The following is a 21,221-nucleotide window of genomic DNA, read 5'->3' on the forward strand; positions in this document are numbered from 1 at the left end:
ATTACTATTTTAAAGACCATTTTACTGGCAGGAAACAGAATATTAGTTACTAAACAGAGTTACTTAACAGAGAGGTTAAATAACTTGCCCAACGCCACACAACTAGTAAGTAACGGAGCCAAGATTCCAATACAGTGCCCTTGACCTCCCTGCTCTGATATCCCCCTTGGATCTCGGTGTCCATGAATGATCCCATTCAGGCTAATTTCATAAAATAGGATCTTTATTTATGTAAGAAACAAAGAAACAAAACTATTGGTATAATTGAGAAATGGGCTTCTCTTCTAGCCATTTTTTTTTACAGAATAGTATAGTGTTGGTAACATAATTTGTGATTTTATATTATGTACTGACTGAATAATAAGAGGAGACGTGATAGTTTTGGTCACTTTATAATTCATACATTTTCAGTAAAAGACTTAAAGACAAGTTGCTCTGTGTTTTGTTGTCTTAGATAGCTAAATGCAAACACCTCTTCTTGATATCCAAGCAAATTTAATGGTGTGACTTTCTAGTTAATTTCCCTTTCATCCTTACATACCATATTTCTATTATATTGTCAGAAAATGTGACCTCCAGTTTGAGCTAAAACTAAGGACTTTTACTGCTCTTCAGAAAGTGTGATCTCATTGCTTGGATTAGACATCGTACCATCTGAAACTTCTGGTAGAGAAGCAGATAAAGAGAATTGGCTCTTTGAAAGCAGAGAGATAAAACATTCTGGAAAAGACTCAAACCTAACACTCCAAGTAAAGCTTTTCATCATTTTGCTTTATCTCCAAGTGGACAAAGGGGAAATTTGAAATAATATGGCTTCTGAAAGAATGGCATTTTAATTGCACCATGAAGGCCAAGAAATGGGACCCTAAATAGGCAAAATTTTCCCTAGTGGAATTTGAAATTCTAGATGGAAGTTATTTGTGAATGTGCTGCTCTTCTCTTGATGGAGAGACCTTGACTGAGGCCAGTGTCTCGAGGTAATCAGAGCTTTTCCTGCTTGGGACCCGAGTAGCACACATCCCTCCTACTGAAGAAAGCTCCACTTTACCAAGCACAGCAGATGGGTACAGAGACCAAGAGAGGTCTTCCCTCTGACCTTGCCCATGTATGTCCTATGTTTTCATGCTTAGTTTCCTAAAGAGATGCATCTTTCTTAATATATGAGGAAATCTTTCACAGATAAATGTACATTCCATTTGGATATAGTGATAACACATTTGGAATTTGCGGTTAATCATGTTTGCCTACAAGTCATAGGCCCTTTTACACAGAAAATGTTTTTATCAGCTATGCAATGATAGAAGAAAACCACTAGTAGGCACTGTGAGTCCACTCCTTTGGCCCAGGCTTTGCATTCAACGAGCACTTGTCTGCAAACACGTTTGCCAGTATGACATGCATTTGTGCTCCAACGCTCAGGCTTTTTTTTTTTTTTATCTATGTATTTTTATTGAAGTATAGTCAGTTTACAATGTTGAGTCAATTTCTGGTGTATAGCATAATGCTTCAGTCATACATGAAAATACATATATTCGTTTTCATATTCTTTTTCGCCATAGGTTACTACAAGATATTGGATATAGTTCCCTATGCTATAAGGTATGAACTTGTTTACCTATTTTATATATATTAGTTAGTATCTGCAAATCTCAAAAACTCCCAATTTATCCCTTCCCACTCCCTTCCTCCTTTGGTAACCATAAGTTTGTTTTTTATGTCTGTGAGTCTGTTTCTGTATTGTAAATAAGTTTGTTTGTATTTTTTTTTCAGATTCCACATATAAGTGATATCATGTGATATTTTTCTTTCTCTTTCTGGCTTACTTCACTCAGTTTTACTTCACACTTAGTTTTATTAACTATTTTTAGGTGTAATGGTAGAAAGAACAGTTAACCAGTCTGTTTCCTTTGTTCAGTGCACATCTGGGGTTTAGGACGCTGACTGTCTTTCTAAATCTCCCCTTTAAAGCTCTTTGAATAAGAATAAGGTTGAGGAATTTATGCTCAAGCCCATAGGAAATATACTTCTTAGATTTTCCAAAATGGAAAGAACATTGAATTTAGGATTGGAAGGCCTGGAATTAGATTTCACATATACCTTACTAGTTCTGATATATACTATAGAAATGTGAAGAGATGGCATGGCAGGATTTTCTAAGAGAAAGTTAACTGGAAAAGCCTTTGTCTGGGAGGTCTGCAGATCCATTGTTGATATTTATCAGGGGTAACTGGACCCTGAGAGACTGATTCTCACAACTAAAGGGGTGCCTGGGACTGTGATAGACCTGGAATGTCAGTTTATTAAGTTATGCTATGTGGGAAGTCAGATTCTAACCACAAGGAGGGCTAGGGAAGGGAAGTAGAGTCACAGCCAAAGAATGTGGATGCTGTTAGGAAAAGCCCTTTGGCTAAGACAGCCTGAGGGACATCCCCACTTTACAGAGAACCTTGCCAAAGGGACCACACCCTCAGATTCTGTGGCCACAATGTCGCCTCCACATCCTATGGACAGTAGAGGATTCTCAGGGCCTCTCTGCTTCTTGCCACTTCTCTGTGCTTCCATGGCTGCCCAACTTCCTTTCCAAGGGACACACTCTCTTTATTTATGGCTAATTGAGTCACACAGGTATACTTTGCTGGCCTCCCTTGAGTGGCCTTTTGTATATCTATGCTGTGATCGTTTAGACCTTCATCTTAGGACTTTTTCTCCCATTAATAGATAATGATAATAATAACCTAATCATTTTAGTTTAAGTCTTTATCAAAGGCAACTCATATTTCCAATCTTTCTGTATTGCTTATGAATAATACCAACAGTAGCCAACATTAAAGAGTGCCCACCTGTGCTGGGCACTGTGCTACGTACTTTGTAAAATTATCTCACTTCATAATTCTCACAATGACCCTATGGGAGCATCTGCTATTCTGACTTAATAGATGAAAAGCCAGACAGTCACATAGGTTAAGGGATAGCCCAACTGATAAAGTTGGAATATGAACTCAGGAAGTTACATCCCAAGATCTTAACTTCACAACTCTTTCTGCCAGTTAGTGCCTGAGTTCTGATACCTGACTCTACAGATGCCTCTGTGTGTGACCTGTGGGTGATCTGGGCTTTGCTGAATTATGATTGGTTGAATTTTTATCATTAGAATATCAAGTGCTCATGGAGTCACAGAAGTGCAGATTTCAGACCTGCTTTTTCAATAAACTGATGTTGCTTGTGTTTTGTATTTCATGTTGTACTTCATACCAAAGCTCTTTTTTTTTATGTTGTAAGGAAATACCTGAAAACACCCAGGTCAATAGACCCTGGTGATGAAATGCCCCCGAACACAATGACTCGCTGAAAAAGGGACATCTTCCTGTAATATAGTAGTTTCCACAAATCAAACTTGTGTGAATTCGTAAGAGTGCAAAAGCAAGAGCTCTGAATCATCATATTTGTATATCATGTGTAATAGTGGCCCAGGTTCCCTGGGGCCTTACTTTGTACCAGACATTGTTTAAAGCTCTGTATGTGCACACATAATCACATGATCATCAAGAAACCTATGAGTTAGGCATGATTTTAATTCTCATTTTACAAATGAGGAAACTGAGGCCCAGAGAGGTGATGTAACTTGAACCCATGGCTAATAAATGGTGGAGACAGGAGTTGCAGCCAGACAGCCTGGCCTGCATTCTCTCCTGGGTAATTATTGCAGCTCTGGTTCTTGACACTCTGTCATCTATTACAGAGCCTTTTCAGTCTGTGCACTTGATTTCTTTGGGGTCTCCTCGAGGCCAGTTTTCCCTGAAAACAGGGTGATTTGCCCTGACACTCAGCATAAATATGGGAAAGCTTAGTACCTGCGATTTATGATCCATCTCTCAGAGTGCTGAGTAGGAAGTTTCATGCTTACTAGAATCCTTCTCACCTTTAAATCTCATGATTGTTGATAAGCCAACTATATCAAAGGGAGTTAAAACTGTTTAATGTAAATATAGCCCAAGGAGGACTTCTCCACTTGACACGAAAGTACATGTAATGGATCTTATTTGAATGCATGGAGAAAAGGTGTCTTGAAGCTGATGATGATGGCCACGATGGTGGTGGTGGTGATGATGAAGATGATAGCTTACCCTTGCAGACCACTCACTCTAGGCTACACAGTATTCTCAGTGGAGTACAGATACTAACTTATTTATAGTAAGTAGCTTTTAATGTCGAAATCGAACACTTTAGGAATTTTCAGAAAGTGATCATCAGGACAGGTTCTCAGGAATGGTGAGGAGGGGTGAGATGGGCCCGTGGAGTCTACTCCTTCCTTGCTATGTGAACTTGGGCAACTTACCCTCTGCTGTTTGTCCATGAATATCATGTGTGACATTTGTTCACAGAGGGTTGTTAAGAGAATTAAATGAGATAATACACAAAGTCAAGCACACAGTACGTGACACAGATGCATATATGTGAGTTGCTTTTGTTGTTGTCACCATTACCATGGCCATGGCCGCCTTAAAGATTTTCAACCACGGGGAAAGGATCATTTTCTTTCTACCAATAACCATGGTGTGCTGAATGCTTCGCATCTGTTCCTTGGGGCAATGCTCAGCTCATCAGTTACAATCCTGGGCGAGGAGAAACTGGCACCCAGGGAGTACCACGGTCCCTGCTCTCAGCTGGGAGGAAGGAGCGGGTAGGCAGAAGTTGAGCAGGGATGGAGCGAAGCGGAGACTCAAGGACTGAGATGAGAATGAAGCAGCAAGAAGAGAAATAATTCGCAGCAAAATACAACTCGCGCCCGACGCGGCCCCTCCTTTGCTTGGACCTGGATCGAAATATTTTACTTTCCAACTCTAACCGTGCGACGCCGGCGGGCGGGCTGCGGGATTGGCCCCCCTGCCTAACCCGGCTCCCCTCCACACCCCACTCCGGACCCCGCCCCCCGATTGGCCGTCTCGACCCGGGGCCGTCGCGGATTGGCGCTCGCCTGCCGGGGCTGCGGGGCTTAAGAAGGGGGGTGGGGGTGCGCTGCCCAGCCGAGCTGCTGTCCCCGCCGTGCGCCCGTCGCTGTCCCCGCCGTGCGCCGCTCGCGCCGTCGCAGCTGGGCTCGCAGCGTCTCGTGGCCTCCCGCCGCCTCCAGCGTCCCGCATCGCGCCGTCGCCGGCCAGCGGCTCGCGAGCGCGGGAGCGAGAGGACCAGGGCAGGCGCCGTCCATCCCGGGCGCGGGCACAGCTAGTGAGCGGCGAGGCGTGGGGACCCCACGCTGGCCACGATGGTGGCCACATGCCTGCTGGTAGTGGGCTTCGTCACGAGCTTCGTGGGTTGGATCGGCATCATCGTTACCACGTCCACCAATGACTGGGTGGTGACCTGCGGTTACACCATCCCCACCTGCCGCAAGCTGGACGAGCTGGGCTCAAAGGGGCTGTGGGCCGACTGCGTCATGGCCACTGGGCTGTACCACTGCAAGCCCCTGGTGGATATTCTCATCCTGCCGGGTAAGGACCCCGCCTTGCAAGTGGCTGCTCCTAAACCCTTACTCTCCAGGCAGACGAGGGAGGGGGCATTAGGCGGCGCTCACAGAAACATTTGGGGGCTGGAAGACTTTGGGGCACGTTTTGACACCTTCAGTTCCGCTTTGCTGTGGCGGCATTAGGCAGCCCTGAACTTAGCTTCCATAAGCCTCGGTTTTCTTATCTGGAATTTGAGATGACAGAGGTAGCCACTGGCCGAGTCACCCTGAGAAGGTAATGAACTGAGACATAGGCGCATAGTTGGAACTCCGTGCCGGTTTATTACCGTCGCCCCGCCTCCCCATGCTCCCACTGTCGATGGATTAGCAGTGCTTCATCCCGCCTTAGAATCCACCGCAGGGGCGAGGAGGAACGGGAGGAAAGCATTCCGGCGATCGAACAGGCGCAGGCTGTTTCCCTGTCCAAGTTAGGGCCCTCCTAGCTGCACCAGGTCGGTTCCCGCAGACCCCGGGCCTATCTCACTTCCCCCGTCCTTTGCCCTCGCAGTGGGGGCGTCGGCCCGCGGGCCGGCGGTGACTCTCCTTCCCGCCCCCACACTCTGGGGTCCCAGAGGGAAGAGCGGGCGCCCCTGGGAGGGCCCCCTCACCCTGGGGAAAGGGCCGCCTCGTCGCCTCCAGCTGTGCCTCGGAGTGAGGAGGAGAGAGACAGTTGCCTGGTCTCCACTCCCCTGACGCCAGCGGGACGCCCTATCCTCACCTAATGCCCCGTTGAAAAATTCTGGGCAAGTTTCCATTCAGATTTAAACCTCGAGCCAGTTGGGTGATTTGGCAAGGTCGGGGGCGCCCCTTCGGGTTCCTGCTTGGAATCTTGGTTTATCCCGGTCCTGGGCCTAAGCCTGGCTGTCTTCTGTCCGGCTAGCCTTTAACGATGGTGCGCCCTTAAAGGCCTATCCCGGTTTTCTTAACGAGCGGAGTAACTGGGCCCCGAGGCCGGCAGCCTGGAAGCCATCGGCTTTGTGCCTTCTTCCGAATGAGTCTTTAGCTTCCTGAGACTCTGCCCTTCCTTAAGCCTCCCCTCAAGTGCTTCCTATTTCCAGGCCCTTGCAGTCGGATTCTATCCCCACTTCCTCCTTGCTGCCCTGGTGTTTGACACTTATCCCCATCAGTGCACGTTTCAACTTTTTTGTTCGTTGTTTGTGAGTCAAGTTCTACCGCATTTAAAGTTCCCCAAAGATATGGATGGCTTCCTACCCTCTTCGCATCTTCCCACCCTCTTCGCATCTTCCCCTGCACCGGCAGTGCCCCTGATGCACAGCAGGTGTGTGCTCCATTTTGCCCTGCCCTGCATTTTTAACTTTCAGGATGACAGAGGTCAAGAGACCCCTTTAACTTAAGGTGGGCCCACCTTAAGTTAAAGCTGCTGTTGGTAGACCTGTCTCAGCGCTCACAGTCTGAGGATTTGGGACAAGATACTAACCTCTATGGACTGCAGTTGTCTTCTTTTAAAAATTAAAATCAAACCAACCACCTGACTTTCAGAATTGTTTGAAGGATTACACGAGATGAGAAATGTTAACCTCCTTAGATGTAGGAAATGCTCTAAAAATGGTAGCTATAATTTTTATTAAATCTGGGCATGGAATTTGCAGGACTCTGACTGTCACATAAAATTCTTCTCTGTTTCCCTCTCCTGAAGTTAAGTTTGCTGAGCATTTAGTGCCAAGTGGTTTATTTTCAGAGAACATAGACCATCCCGCAGATGGAGTACATTTTAGGGAGGGCCTAACGCTTCCTGCAGTCCCGTCCCTCACACTCTAGGTGGGGACAGGGACAGATCTCAGTCTCCATCTTTAGATTCTCAGACATGGCTTTGGCACCTAGCACGTGGATAGCCTGCACTGTGAATTTCAGAACTCAGGTCTCTAGTTGACTCTCTCCTTTGTCCCAGCTCTGGCTCTCCGACCAGCCACAGTGGCATAGAACTATGGTTAGAGGTCTTGTGTCAGACATCCTATGGCTCCTTTCTGGGGGTGTTCAAGTTAACAAATACTTGATTGATTACCCTTAATTCAGAAGAAACTGAGATGGGAAATGGTTGGAAGAGTGTCCTTGTGGAGTCTAAATTCTGGCAAAACACATCCTACTAAGAGACAATCTTGCAGTTGGGTCTTGGTGCACAAGGTAGGCTGGCCAGGTTTGGTATGAGGGTCCTGGCATGGGTGGCAGAAGCTGGGGCTCGTTTTTGGCTTTGCCATGAACTCTGCCTCCTCCAGGCCACTAGCTCTCCTTTTTTCTGAGTAAAGACGGAGAGTAATAAATACAACTCCCCCCTTTATTTTGAAGAAGGGAGAGTGTTTTAATGAGAAACAATATATTTAAGTTTGTCATGTTCTCCCAGCATCTTATCAGATTTATTTCACATAAATATTGTGCATATTATCATCTGTCTCTTAATAAAGTAGTTACTTGGCATTTTATTTGACAGTATAAAGTTCAGGTAGTTTTGCTTCATGCTTTTTATTCAACTTGTTAATTCCTTCATTTGTAATTGTGTGTTTACATCATCTGTTATGGCCACTATGTTAACTCATGAAGACCAAGGCAGGAGTCTGTCCTCCAGGAATCCCTAGGGCTGGATACATGCCTTTAAGGGATAATGGATCATTGTAGAAGCAGGCCCAGGGCACAGTGGTGGAGGCAGGAGATGGAGCCTGACCTCCTATAGGGGCAGGATTCATAAGCAAGACAGCCTGTGGAGAGATACCAGGAGAGGAAGACTGAGTCTTAGCTTAGTCTATTTAGGACCACACACTGTTTATATACAATGTGAATTAAAAGCACATGGTTAAGGGACAAAATCGTGTGATACACCTGGAGATAAAACTACTGCTCTGACACAGAATAATGCCAGTCATACCGATAATAATAGCTAACCTTTCTCGAGTATTTAGCATGTGCTAGGCACTGTTTTGAGCACTGCGTGAATTAACTAATTTAATCTTCATCAAACTCTATGGAAGAAGTGTAGGTACCATTATTATTTTTCCTCCATAGAAGAGGAAAGTGTCAAGACACAGCAGTTCAGTAACTTGCCCAAGGTCACACAGGTAGAGCTTATCAACAGCAGGCTGGAATCAACACAGACCATCCCAGAAGACTGCTTGGAAGATTTGAATTTTAATCTGAATCTTTCACAAGGTGATGTAATAGTGTAATTGGTCTCTTGGCCCCTTCATCTTGGAAGCTTGATGAATGGTCTAAACCAGGGGTCCCCTTTCTGTCTCTCCAGCCCCCAACCTCCTTTTTCGTCAGAGTCACTTTAATAGTTGAACATGTGAGGGGATCTTGGACCCCATTTAACATATTCTAAGTCCTGTAGTGGGGCAAGAGGGAGGAAGGCGAATGGTGCTGAATTACCAAGGGGCAGGGTTCAGGATCCAAGGGGACCCATGGCCTAACCCCCTCGTCTGTGCTCTTGTTTCCAGGCTATGTGCAGGCTTGCCGAGCCCTGATGATCGGTGCCTCAGTCCTGGGTCTGCCGGCCATTCTCCTGCTGCTGACAGTTCTCCCCTTCATCCGAATGGGCCATGAGCCAGGCGTGGCCAAGTACAGGCGGGCCCAGCTGGCTGGCGTCATGCTCATTCTGCTGGGTAAGACGGCTTTCTATAGAGCACCCCAACTGCGGTGAACGCAAAGAATCTCAGGTTTTGCTACTGCTTCACTGAGCTCAAGAGACGTGCACAAGGAAGGCATGGATACAATGTGTATCCCTTCATGTTTCCTGGGCAGTTGATGCAGAGAAATAAGTAATCTGTAAGGGTTACTGAACATGAAAATAAGTTAAAAAAACAACAAAAATAAAAGGATTTTGAGACACAGCTAAGAGAGAGACCAGAAGCACGTAAGAGAGTTACATGGTGGTTCTCCACTTAGGCTTTGCGATGGAATCCCTTTTTGGAAACACTCATGCCCAGGTCCCACAGCAGGTCAATGGAGTCATAATCTCTGGGCATCAGGCCAGGCAAAGATATTTTTTGAAAGCTTCCTAGGTGACGTTTATGTGCAGCCAGGGTTGAGAAGTTCAGTTAACATATAAAGAAAGACCCAAGAGAGAGGAGGGCAGGAGAAAAGTCAGATGTTGAGGGTGGAAGATCACTAGGTGATGATTCCATCTTTCATTCCATAAACATTCATTGAGCACCTGCTGAGGGCCAGGCACCCAGGTGGGCTCCGGGGATATTGGAAAAAAGAAAGCCATCTCTGCTTTGAGTGTACTTGGACATCTTGGTAGAGTGTGGTATGCGCTCATCTATAAAAGGTACCCAGGCTGTGCACACACATAGGAAGGCACCTGACCCAGACTAGAGGAGCTTCCCAGAGCAGAGGAGTCCAGCGATGAGTTTTGACAGTTGGAGAGAAGGTGGTCAGGTCATGGGTTGGAGGGAGGGACAGCACAGGTCAAAGGACACAGTGTGTGCTCGTTCAGTTTTTCTGATTACACCTGCATGCAGGGGGCTTGATTTAACAACCCAGGGAGGGTCTTCCTAGCTCTGCTGTCATCAGTGATTTCATCTCTCTCTAGTCTTTTTTTTTGAAGGCTAATTCCACCAGCACATTCTAAATCCTAATAGAAGATATGCATTTTAAGAACAGCAGCTGTTGTTGCAGAGTGCACTGATAATTCAGTGAGAAGACGTTAGTCTGGATGTGAGTTAGATATAAAGTCAGATTCTCCTGGGACAAGGAATTCCCATCCCCCAGCTGGCATCGGACTGTGTGTTTGAGGGGGAAGGGTAAGGAGTCAGGATTTTGTGTGGGTCAGTGCCACTTAGTGAAGGTAACCCACAGTGACACCAGTGAGGTGAGGGGACATGAGAGGTAGGGGTGCCATTTCCCTTGATTGCAAAGGGATGGAAATTTTTAGGGGCTTGTGAAGCCACAGAGAATTTAGAGGAGGGGCTTGTGTCTGTGTAGATGTGTATGTATGAAAAGGAGTGAAGAGACCAGAAAACCTGTAATTTCCAGAGGAGAATCTGGGCATGGACATTTTGGTTCCAGCTGCATAGAATGTGTGTGTGAGTGCCACATGGAACACACTGTCAGCATTATGTGCTTCATCCAACTCACAGGGTCCATTTCCATCATGCTTTTTGGTGGTCAGATCTTTGTATCTGAACTCCCTTTCCAGTAGGGAGACCAAAGCTCTACAAGTAAACTGGTTTGCAGAATCCAGGTGAAACCCTTCTCATCCGAGACGTTGGTGGTTGTTTGTAACTTTCCTCACATTCCAACAGAAGCCCCACAAGGCTCTCTCTTTGGCTTTGAGGATGCCAAAGCCAAAGCCAAAGCCAAAGGATGGGTCTGTTGTGTTGGGTGAATAGTCACCTTTAGAAATTCTAGCCTTCTATATGAGAGTCACAGAATACCCACATGTAAGAGAATACATTAAAAAAAAAAAACCCACCAAATCCAGTAGAAAAGAAAGATATAAAAGCAAAATCATACACACAAATTGGTATTTTAAAAAAGCCTGGGGGAAGGGTATAGCTCAGTTGTAGAGTGTGTGCTTAGCATGCATGAGGTCCTGGATTCAATCCCCAGTACCTCCATCAAAATAAATAAATAAACATAATAACCCCCCCCCAAATAAAATAAATATATTTTTAAAAAGCCTGAAAACCATTGAATTGTCCAGTTGAATATAAGGGTTACTGAAAAAAAATAGCAACCAGTTGTTTGGAACTTCCTAGCTGAATTAAATAAAGTCTACCTTTTTCAAGGGGGTTGGTGGGTACAGACAGAATCATAGAGAGTAAAGTGAGAGGAGGGCAGGCAGTGCTGTGAGTTCCTCTGCTTGCTGCCTGGAAGGAAATGACAGAGGGGGTGCTGAGTGATCTGCTACCCATTCCCCAGGGATCGGCTGCCCCGTTCTGGCCACTCGCTGTTAGGAGGGGACGAGAGCACCGCACCTGGCCCTCCTGTCGCCTTGTGTCTCCAGTGTTACCTATGTCCTCATTGATTGTTCCTGACCAGATTTATTTCCCAGTGGGTCACCACCTGCCTTTGGGTTGGATGTTGTTTTGACTGGACCGAGCTAGCTCTGGAAATGTAAAGCTCATTGTCTCAAGTGTGGCACCTGCTGGTCTCCTCTGGGTCTTCTCCGCAGGGAGCCCGAGTGCCTTGTTTCCCCTGCTGGCAGGGGGTGGGAGGAGCCAGGGAGTGAAGGCTCCCTTTGTGTGCTGGGGATGGGCTCTGTCGCTGCCCCCAGAGAAGCCAGTGCTGGGTGCTAGGGGTCACTGACAGTGCTCTACTTGAGATGTGGTCCCTCACCAAAGGGGGACCAGGCATACTGGGGTGTGGGGACCTGGGAACTGGAAACAGGGTGAAAACTCATCTTGGTCTGAAAACTGTAAGAACTATTAATTAACATCAATTCTTCCTGAGCCTGAAAATCTTTAATTGTTTTTCTGAAAGCTTAAAAAAATTATGTCAGCTTTATCTTCTTGGCAGTCTCAGTTCAGCGGTGTTTGGATTTGGTTCCTGCTGTGAGGGAGGGACTGGGAGCCTGATGCTGCCGGCTTCTTAAGCCAGATGAGTAGCTCAAGGAGCAGCAGGCTTCCAGATCCAGGATGGATCTGAGGCCAAGCTAATCTGTGACTTTTCAAGAACCCCTGCCAAGGCAGGAGGTACCTAGGCCCTGGGTTGCTGTGTCTTATCATTTGGAGTCAGACCAACTGCACTAGATCTTGGAACTACCATTTTCTAGCTGTGTGAATGGGGGCGGTTACTTCATGTCTCTGAGCCTTTAGATAAAATGGGGACAATACTGTCTACTTTTGAGGTTGCTAAAAATAGGGAAATGATGTACGTAAGCGATAAGTCCTCAGCAAAAGGTGGCTTTTTTTTACTGCTGTTGTTAGTGAGAGGAAATAGAGAGCTAACCTAGAAGGCAACTGGTAGTCCGTCTGTCTGACTTCTGCAGAGTCATCTCCACACGTGGAACTGGTAAGGGGAGACGGTGAGCTGTTCCTGGAAACACCAGGTCACAGCCTAGTCTAATGGAAGTATTTCCTTGCTTTACTTTGTAGAAACCAGAGTGTAGGATCAATAGTTTTGAGTTTTTTGCTTATTCCATTATGAAAAGCGCCACCATAAGCTACGCAGCTGAAAATGCTCAAGCTTAGTTCTGACTGAGTCTAATTCTCACTTTGCTGTAAGTTAGAAAGTACTTGATTTGGGTGTTCCTGGGGGAGACGGGGTAGGGAACAAAAGGAAAGGAAACGTATTTCCCTTCTTAAGTGGAATCCTTTGTCTTCTCTTCCCCTTTTAAAAAACATGGCCCCAGGAATCCTATTTGCATTGGAAAAAAAGTTTTTAACTTGAAACTTATAGCTTAATAATGAAATTGCTGTGAAATAAAGGGTATATTCAAATGTGGGACAAACTGAGCTTGTCATGCACGCAAAATAAGATGTCCTCAGGGACTGGGAATCCTTGGGTGTGGAATAAACAGTGATGCCCTTAATCCTGCAGCATTAAGACAATAGTTAGAAAAAGTCTTCTTCCAAACTCATTAGCTTTACACAAACAAGTTCCTAATCTAAATCAAATTCCATTTGGGTAGAGAAAAGTATGTGGCATTTTGGTGTGGTTGTGGCTTAAAACGACCTTATCAGTGAAACTGGAGGAATGAACTGCTTTATGAGGTCTCTCTTGTCTCTAAATTCTGTGGGTTTTTTTTTTTTAATTGACAACCACAAAGCTGACTTTGAAAAAGTGTTATAGGAAAAAAAGAGATAATGATGTGTGGAATAGAAATAAAGGGGGAAAATCTTGAAAGCAGGCCAGGAAAATAATGTACTCAAATATTCCACTGACTTGATGAGTGTTATAAATATTAGATCTTCATAAAAGTCATTGTCTAAGAGGTGTGGGTCCTTTGGCAGCTACATTTTCTTCAGTCAAAATTTAGAGAAGGACAAATGAAAAATAAAAATCCTCTGGTTTCAAATTATAAGGAAAACAACAAATACATATGACTCCAACCGACAGCTCGTTAGAAATCTCCTTGCTTATTGCCTTGAGTCAGCTGACTTCTTTGTGAAGAGCTAAAGTGAATTGGTAGTTACAGCACGGGATGTAGTAGCATCAGTCATAGAAGACAGCATTCAGTGCATTGTAAATGTTAAACGGAGGGAGATTTTTAAAAAAGTTTTTATTGTGGAAAATGTTAAACACACACAAACATAGAAAGCATAGTATAATGAATGCCCAGGAACCCAGATTCATTCCCAGTCATTCCCATCAACTCACGGCCAGTGTGCTTGGTCTTTGTACTTCTCCTTTTCTTCCATCCCCAGATTTTTTTTTTTTTTTGAAGTCAATCTCAGATATCAGATCAAGGAGGATTTTTTTTCTTTTCCTCCAGTATTACTAATGTAAGTCAGAATAATTTAAGTGATTTCAATGAAAATAGTGTTTTGTGCTAGAAATGATGTTTTTAAAAGTCCTTTCAGTGCTTAGTGCTGAAAGTGACAAAAGCTGGAAAACATGTGTTCATTGGAGGAAGGAAGAAATGTGAGGGTCTACTTGTCTCCTGTCTTTCTGGGCTTCATTGTCTGTCTATCTCTGTAGGTTGTTACCGTCAAAACCAAACACACCTGTACCAACTATGTTTAACTTCATCACATTTATTTAGCTCCATGTATTACCATGTATCATATAATCCCTAAAGAGATGAAAAGCTACACTTAATATTTCATTGCTTGAAAACTGCCTTTTCAAATATTTTCTGTGTTTGGCTACATCAAGATCATTGCTAACTTTTAGTAAGGTTGTTTTCTATCAACTAAAGTACTGATTGCATTAGATTATTTGAAACTTATCAAAAGAGGCAAACAATTTTATTCTATGAAGAGCAACGAATACTGCTTATGAGAGGACCCAGTCCAGATCAATCTATACCTACACAGTGCAGCTTTCTTCCCCCCTTCTTCTTTTGTTTTTTAAGATGAAGATATCCCCAATTTTCACTTTCTACCCTCCCACAAGTGGCAGATTTTTTTCCCCTCTTGTGCAGTTAACTATCGCATCTTCTGAAGGCAGAAGAGGAGAAAGAATGAAAAATTTGCATGTTAAAATTCCCCGACTTTTATTTCTAGAGACTTCATTTAAAAATAAATTCTCATGACATAAAAAGAAACAAAAATTCCCTTTATCTTCCTTCAATTTTCCTTACCTTATAGGTAGCTGTGACTTTTAAAGAACATTTTCTTATTTTTCCCCAAATATGGAGAGAATCATTACAAACTGTATGTGTGTGTGTGTGTGTGTGTGTGTGTGTTTGCAAATAGAAATAAATCTAGCAGGCCTTCTATGTCTTTAAGAAAGCCAAAAATTATTGCCAGTTCTATTAATATTTCACATCTTTTAGTTAAGTATGGTATGACTTGCATTTTTAACTTTACTGATTGAAATATAGTCCCTTTTCCCTTTAAATCATGCTGAAGCTGAGTAAACGCTCCTTCTTTAGTTTTTAAACATTCTTCATTGTGAGTTCAGTTGAAGGTCACTGTTCCCAGCAAACCCCTCATTTCCCTTCATGTTGTGTGGCGGTCTGTCATCTTTCAGTGGTTTTGATGTGGTCCATCTTTCAGAGCCACAGGAATTCCACCCAGAGTTCAATTATCTACTAGGAAATAAAGAGCCTGCCGGCACTCATTTGCCTTGTTTTGGATGCCTTGTAAAAGCAGGAAATCTTTAATGAGGTAAATCGAGAGCTTGTCGCTTTAAGTGTGTTAAAGTCACATTAAGGTTTTATAATTTTGGAAGTCAGTTTTGGTGTGGATGAGGTGGAGAATAGACTAGAAATGAGACGGTCTTTCATTTCTCCATCTGTCTGTCCATCCATCCGCCCATTCACTCATCCAGTCCTATGGGTTCATTATTTAAATGTTTAGACAGTTTTCTGATTTTTCCCTTTTTCTAGTGAATTATTTTGGAATAAAATCTAACAAAATCCCTGAAGGTTACTTTTGGAAAATTGAGGATGATTCTTTCCCTACCTGAAGATAACCTGTTTTATTACTTTGCTTAGGCAAAGGGGAAGAATTCAGTGAAATTACAGGCAATTAAAAAAAATCTTATTCTATAAAATCTGAACCAAATCTGAAAGTTAGGTGAGGCGTACATGAAATGTGGAGAATGCTTTTGTGTGTGTGTGGTATGTGTAAATACACAGTAATTGAAAAATAGAAAACTGAATTTGAACCATAACCTCTTTTGAAACAAGTTAATTGTTTATAGGAAAAATCGATTGACTTGAACCAAATCAGTTGGGATCAAGTCTTTTTTTTTTTCCTATGAAATTCAGCTCTTCTCTCCCCACCTTTTCCCTCTAATCAAGCTTGGGTGTTTGGAAACCCTTGCTAGGTTGCTGGTTTTGCCTCCTTTTGGCTTCTAGGTGTGTGTAGCTGGATTGTGTATTGATATGAAGAATCTAGAACAGTTCTTGTCTCTGGCTGATGGAGAAAAGGTATCTCTCTGTGCTTTGTTGAGAGTGTAACCATGACAATAGCCAAGTGCTTCTCCAAGAGTGCCAGATTTGGAATCTGTGTCCAGAGGAAGAGAGAAAAAAATACCTTTTCCTGTATCTCAACATAGTCAAAGCCTTGGGCTGGAAATCGACCAGATCAACTGGTCTTCTTGAGAATACTCTATTTGCAGGAGGAAAACATGTCTTCTCATGATACCTCATATAAAAATTGTACAGAAACTGGCATGATTGTGTTTTACTCTTTAAATAAAATGAAGCCATTAACACATGGGTAGATTTTAGCTTCTTAGATAATCTGTACAAACTCTGTAAATGTATGAATAGTTTAGAATTAATGGAATGAATTTAGGCTGTTAGAAAGCCAATTGGAACAATTTAGAGCCCCTAAATTCACTTTTATTATCTTTGAATTCTACTTGGGATCTATAGTTTTTTAAGGGTAAGCATTACATATACTTATGTATATGTGTACCCACTTTGTGGAGGCGGGCTTAGTCTGTTGTCAACAAAAACATACATGTTATAAGCTACACAAATGCAATAGGATAGTTTAAAAGGTCTTTCAAAATGGGTAAGACTTGAATCTTTTCTTCAGTTTAGAGCTAGGTGGGGGTGGGAACAACTCAGTGGTAGAGTGCGTGCTTAGCAAGCACGAGGTCCTGGGATCAATCCCCAGAACCTCCATTAAAAAAAATTAGAACTAATGTACAGGGCTATTAGATTTGAGTGTTATGTTAAAGAAAAATTACATTTCTTCTCTGTGGGCACAGAGACAAGTTAAAAAATTACTCAGTATGAGCAGAAATCAGAAAAAGTTTATTGAGTTAAAAGTGACAAGGTTACCCCAGGTAGCAAACATTGCAACCCACTGCTTTGAATTTGCTAAAGGCTTTCTGAATAATGATTGGACACATCATCATCATCATTATTTTTTTGGACTGTCAACTTTAATGTGCCATCCCAACTTAAAGCTTTGACTAAAATTTCTGTTCTGCTGCAGTTGTGAGAAATCAGATGATATTAAAAAAAGTATGGAGTTACTTTGTCTAAAGCTTTGTTGTTTAGTACATTAGCCACTAGGCATATGTGGTCATTTAAATTTAAATTAATTAAAGTTTAAAATTTGGTTTTCAGTCTCACTTGCCTCATAAGAAACCTTCAGTAGCCCACATAGCCCACTGTCTATTTGACAGGGTAGAGGTTTGAAATATTTTTAAGTCTTTATAGACTCCTGCCTGCCCTGTTTCGTTACTTTGCTTAGGAGAAGGGGAAGAATTAAATGATGCAGAGGCTGTTTCTTATCTTATTCTTTAAAATCTAAACCAAATCTGAAAGTTAGGCTGGTTGGTGCAAGACCATAAAGTTCTACCATTGTGACCCACAACAAATATCATCATTATAAAAATCCTTCAGTGGATAACTTCTTTTACTCAGAACTGTTCATGTGTGTTGATATCTTGTGATTGTGAACAGCATAATGCAAACTCAGATTCTTAGCTGATACTCCGCTGATGTCCAGCAGTACTCACCACAGCAAGGGAATTTGCATAGCTTCCTTGGGTCTTTGTACTGTGAATTGACCAAAATGAAAAAATGGAGTACAAATTGAAGTGGGCACCATCTTGTTTCTCATTTCTGAATAGCTTAAGTCATCCATCATGTCACTGGTATACACTGAGCACATACTATGTGCTTCTTGCTTAGCTAAACACTGATTTTACAAACATAAGTAAGACATGGACCTGGCCTTCAAGGAACTCAGAACTTGTAAAGAGATAATTATAATGCAATTAGGTAAGTGAAATAATAAAATTATATCAATAGGTATATATAGTCAAGATACATGTGTAAATACAAATACATATTTTTTGGACTTAAATGATTTGTTTCTAGGTTTTTACATTGGAGTTGTTTTGTCTCTGCCACCTGTTGAAAAAATACGGACCTAACAGTCTGACATAAGCTTTTGATCTGCTTATTCTGTAGGTGCAAACTTTCAGGTTCAGATTGCCCCTGAGGGATCAGAGCTGTATGTACTGAGTTTTGGGAGTTGGTTGGAAGCCAGAGGGGTGTGTACGTGGAGTAAGGGGAGCCTGCTCGCAGCTTGGTGTGTGATGGGTATGCCCAGTCACAACCCTCTCCATGTCTCCCCAGCTCTCTGTGCCATGGTTGCCACCATCTGGTTTCCCGTGTGCGCCCACCGTGAGACCACCATCGTGAGCTTTGGCTACTCCCTGTATGCGGGCTGGATCGGTGCTGTGCTGTGCCTCGTGGGTGGCTGTGTCATCGTCTGCTGCGCTGGAGATGCCCAGTCGTTTGGTGAAAACCGTTTCTACTACTCTTCCGGCTCCAGTTCCCCTACTCATGCCAAGAGTGCCCATGTATAAGAGAGCTGCTGGCCTGCCCACAGAGGTGCTGTCGATACTGGGCCCCTGGCCCTAGGTTTGCTTGCCACAGTGAGGGGGTGGGAAGCCCACTCCTCTGCTAGGCTCCAAAGCCAAAGGTCTAAAAAAGCATCCTATCTGGCATTTTGTAGTCTTAACACCCCACTCTCCTTTTGTTGCCTTACAAGAAATCTTTAGCTCAAATAATGCCACATATGTTTTTCATGGTCTTGCCCACTATTAGCTCTTCTCTCTTAGGTATTCTTTTGTCATATGTATGTATATGTATGTATACATATACATATATATATGAAAAAAAAGTTCCTCTCTCTCTTTAAATTTTAAATGTCTTGCAAACATTGCTGAGCTGGGTGTGGGTAGAGAAATAAAAGACACTTTCAAACTGTTACAGATGACAATGGGAGCCTCATAAAGATGCCTCTCTGTTCCCTCCCTCCTCTCAGCTCCAAGGTCATTTAGTTGTAAGCAACAGAAAAAGACAGAATTGGGGACATGGGGCGGGGGAGGGAGGGGAATCGTGGAACTTTCCCTCCACGGGGAAGTTTCCCTTTTGTAAGTTGAGGGCAAGGGGTGGGGATGTTTTTTAGTTTGTGGTTTTACATTTATCTGTACATACTTTTTCAAGATTGATCATTTTTATAACCATGGTTTTCCTGAAATTCTCAACTCGTCAGTATGAAGGAAATGAACCAAACAGACTTTAATGATACCATAAGTAACAGTACAAGTGAGTATAACTCTGACATTCCACAAAACATGTTTGATTTCCAGGTTTGTATGATGTAGTTTTTAATCCTACACTTGCATATGCTTCAACTTAACACATTTTTAAAGCTTTTCTCCCTTTCTCTCTATTTTCATTCTGTTAGCTGTCTTGAAGTGATATTGTTTAACATAAATTGTACTGTTGAATTTGGCTTTACGGGTGTAAACACTAGTGGCGTATCAGTATCTGAGGCCCTAAACTCTCCAAACATTGATGGTGCATTTTGTTCTTTAAATGAAATCTGTGCAATAAAATAACAGACTGTCTGCAAAACTGGCCTTTAATATTCTGTTGCATCCAGAGGTATCATCCATCAATATGAAATTTTTTCATTAATCTCTACTAGTAATTTATAGGGAACCTGGACAGTGATTCAAGAACAAGTCATTCTGCACTGCCCTGAATAATTAAAAAGTTATATTTTATTCACTGTATCATGGTGGTAATGCATGGTGATAAAAGTATAACCTAAATGCTCTCTAGGTTTCTTAAGTGGAGCGATGTTATGGATCCTCTGTCATAGATAAAAAGGCAGCCATTGTGTACCAAGTGCCGAGCATTACACGCTAAAATCCTTTATCTACTCTGAACACTTAGTAAAGAAATTGCCTACGTATAAAGGGAACTATAAAACAATCTCATTTTATTGGATCTTTAGGTAAAAATATCTCATGCATTTCACTCAAACATATGCATGTAGATGTTTGGGAATTTTGAAGAAAGACAAATATATTGAATGGATTTTTGTTTATTTTCTTTTCTAGAAACTCTGTCTAGTTATGAATCTGCTCTAAAAAAGAAAAAAAAGATTACAATCTATTTTGGCAGTATTTTTCCAAAAGTACTAATTTTGTTAGCTGATAGTATAATAATTGGCAAAAGTTTCCTCTTTGGAAATATCCATTTGGGTTAGTCATTTTTTTGTAGATATTTGTGTACATTAGGAGATTATAGCTTAGTGGAAACAATTTCTAAATTACTTATGGAGAAAAGACAATCTTCATGTTGACCAAAATATTTGCTGAGTTATGATACAGTGTTTGTAAGGACACAAGTTATGTGATGATGTTGGAGGGCCGTCCTTGCCTCATAAAAACTTGTCAGAGTGAAATGGCAGTGGACACGAATGGAGCAAGAGGCACTGAGGGGCGTGGACAAGGAGGGCTGTAGGTCCCCACATCCCTTGCCCTCCTCACAACCGCTGGCTTGAATGGGAAGTGTCCTCTTACGGATGCGTGTGCCCACTCACCCGCCTCCTTCTCCGAGGCTGCTGCCTGCCTTCTCACGTGAGGGGGTGTGCTGCCTGAGCCCCACTTTCCCCTGCAGCAGGAGGAGAGGCGCTCCCAATCTCTCCTAGTGATCGCTGCCGGCCTAGTGAGAGAATCCCATTTTGGAGGTCATAACTCCAGCACAGGGTTTTATTATCAGTGTGAGGGAGGCGGTGGGGGGGGGGGGCAGCTAGCTGTTCCTCCAGAAGAGCACTGTCCAGTAGAAATATAACATCAACCACACATGTGATTTAAAATTTTTCTAGGAGCCACATTAAAAAAGCTAAAAGCAAATGAATGAAATTAATTTTAATATATTCTATTTTAATCCAGTACATCCAAAATATTATCATATCCTCATATGGTCAGTTATTAATGGGATATTTTATGTTCTTTTTGTATTAAGTCTTTGGATTCCAGGGTGTGTTTTACACTTACAGCACATCTCCGCTGACACTGGCCATGCTGCAAGTGCTCAGTGGCCATGGATGGCTAGTGGCTGCTGGATTGGACATCATGGTTACAGAACAACACATTCTGTCTCAGTAACAAAAGAGGGACTCAATCTTGATGGTTTTAGCTGCCCTCATTACAGCTCCATTATAACCTGGCACTTACAGTGACAGTAATTGTCACCAGGGGAAGACAGTAACCCCAGTCACAGGTAAAACAGCAGACCCAAGGAGCTCTACCTGAAAAACAGGAAAAAGGGAAGTCCTGCTCTTTTTTTTTTTTTAAGTCCTGCTCTTGAGATCTGTTTGTGCTA

The 21,221-nt window shown here is 42.9% G+C and overlaps 1 protein-coding gene across 1 annotated transcript; it reads left to right on the plus strand.

Annotated features, from left to right (window-relative positions):
* The first annotated feature begins 5,062 nt into the window (after positions 1-5,062).
* Positions 5,063-19,460, plus strand: CLDN11 (claudin 11). The gene is made up of 3 exons (XM_006200817.2): positions 5,063-5,486; positions 8,947-9,111; positions 18,171-19,460. Exons 1-3 carry the CDS (start codon positions 5,261-5,263, stop codon positions 18,401-18,403), a joined length of 624 nt encoding a protein of 207 aa, XP_006200879.1. The 5' UTR covers positions 5,063-5,260; the 3' UTR covers positions 18,404-19,460.
* The last annotated feature ends 1,761 nt before the right edge of the window (positions 19,461-21,221 follow it).

This window comes from Vicugna pacos, chromosome 1 (genome assembly GCF_048564905.1).
Source record: "Vicugna pacos chromosome 1, VicPac4, whole genome shotgun sequence".
Classification (NCBI taxonomy): domain Eukaryota; kingdom Metazoa; phylum Chordata; class Mammalia; order Artiodactyla; family Camelidae; genus Vicugna; species Vicugna pacos.

Coding starts and splice junctions, on each gene's coding strand:
- CLDN11 (XM_006200817.2), top strand. CDS start 5,261: ATGGTGGCCACATGCCTGCTGGTAGTGGGCTTCGTCACGAGCTTCGTG. Junction 5,487..8,946: donor GGATATTCTCATCCTGCCGG/GTAAGGACCCCG, acceptor TCTTGTTTCCAG/GCTATGTGCAGGCTTGCCGA. Junction 9,112..18,170: donor CGTCATGCTCATTCTGCTGG/GTAAGACGGCTT, acceptor ATGTCTCCCCAG/CTCTCTGTGCCATGGTTGCC.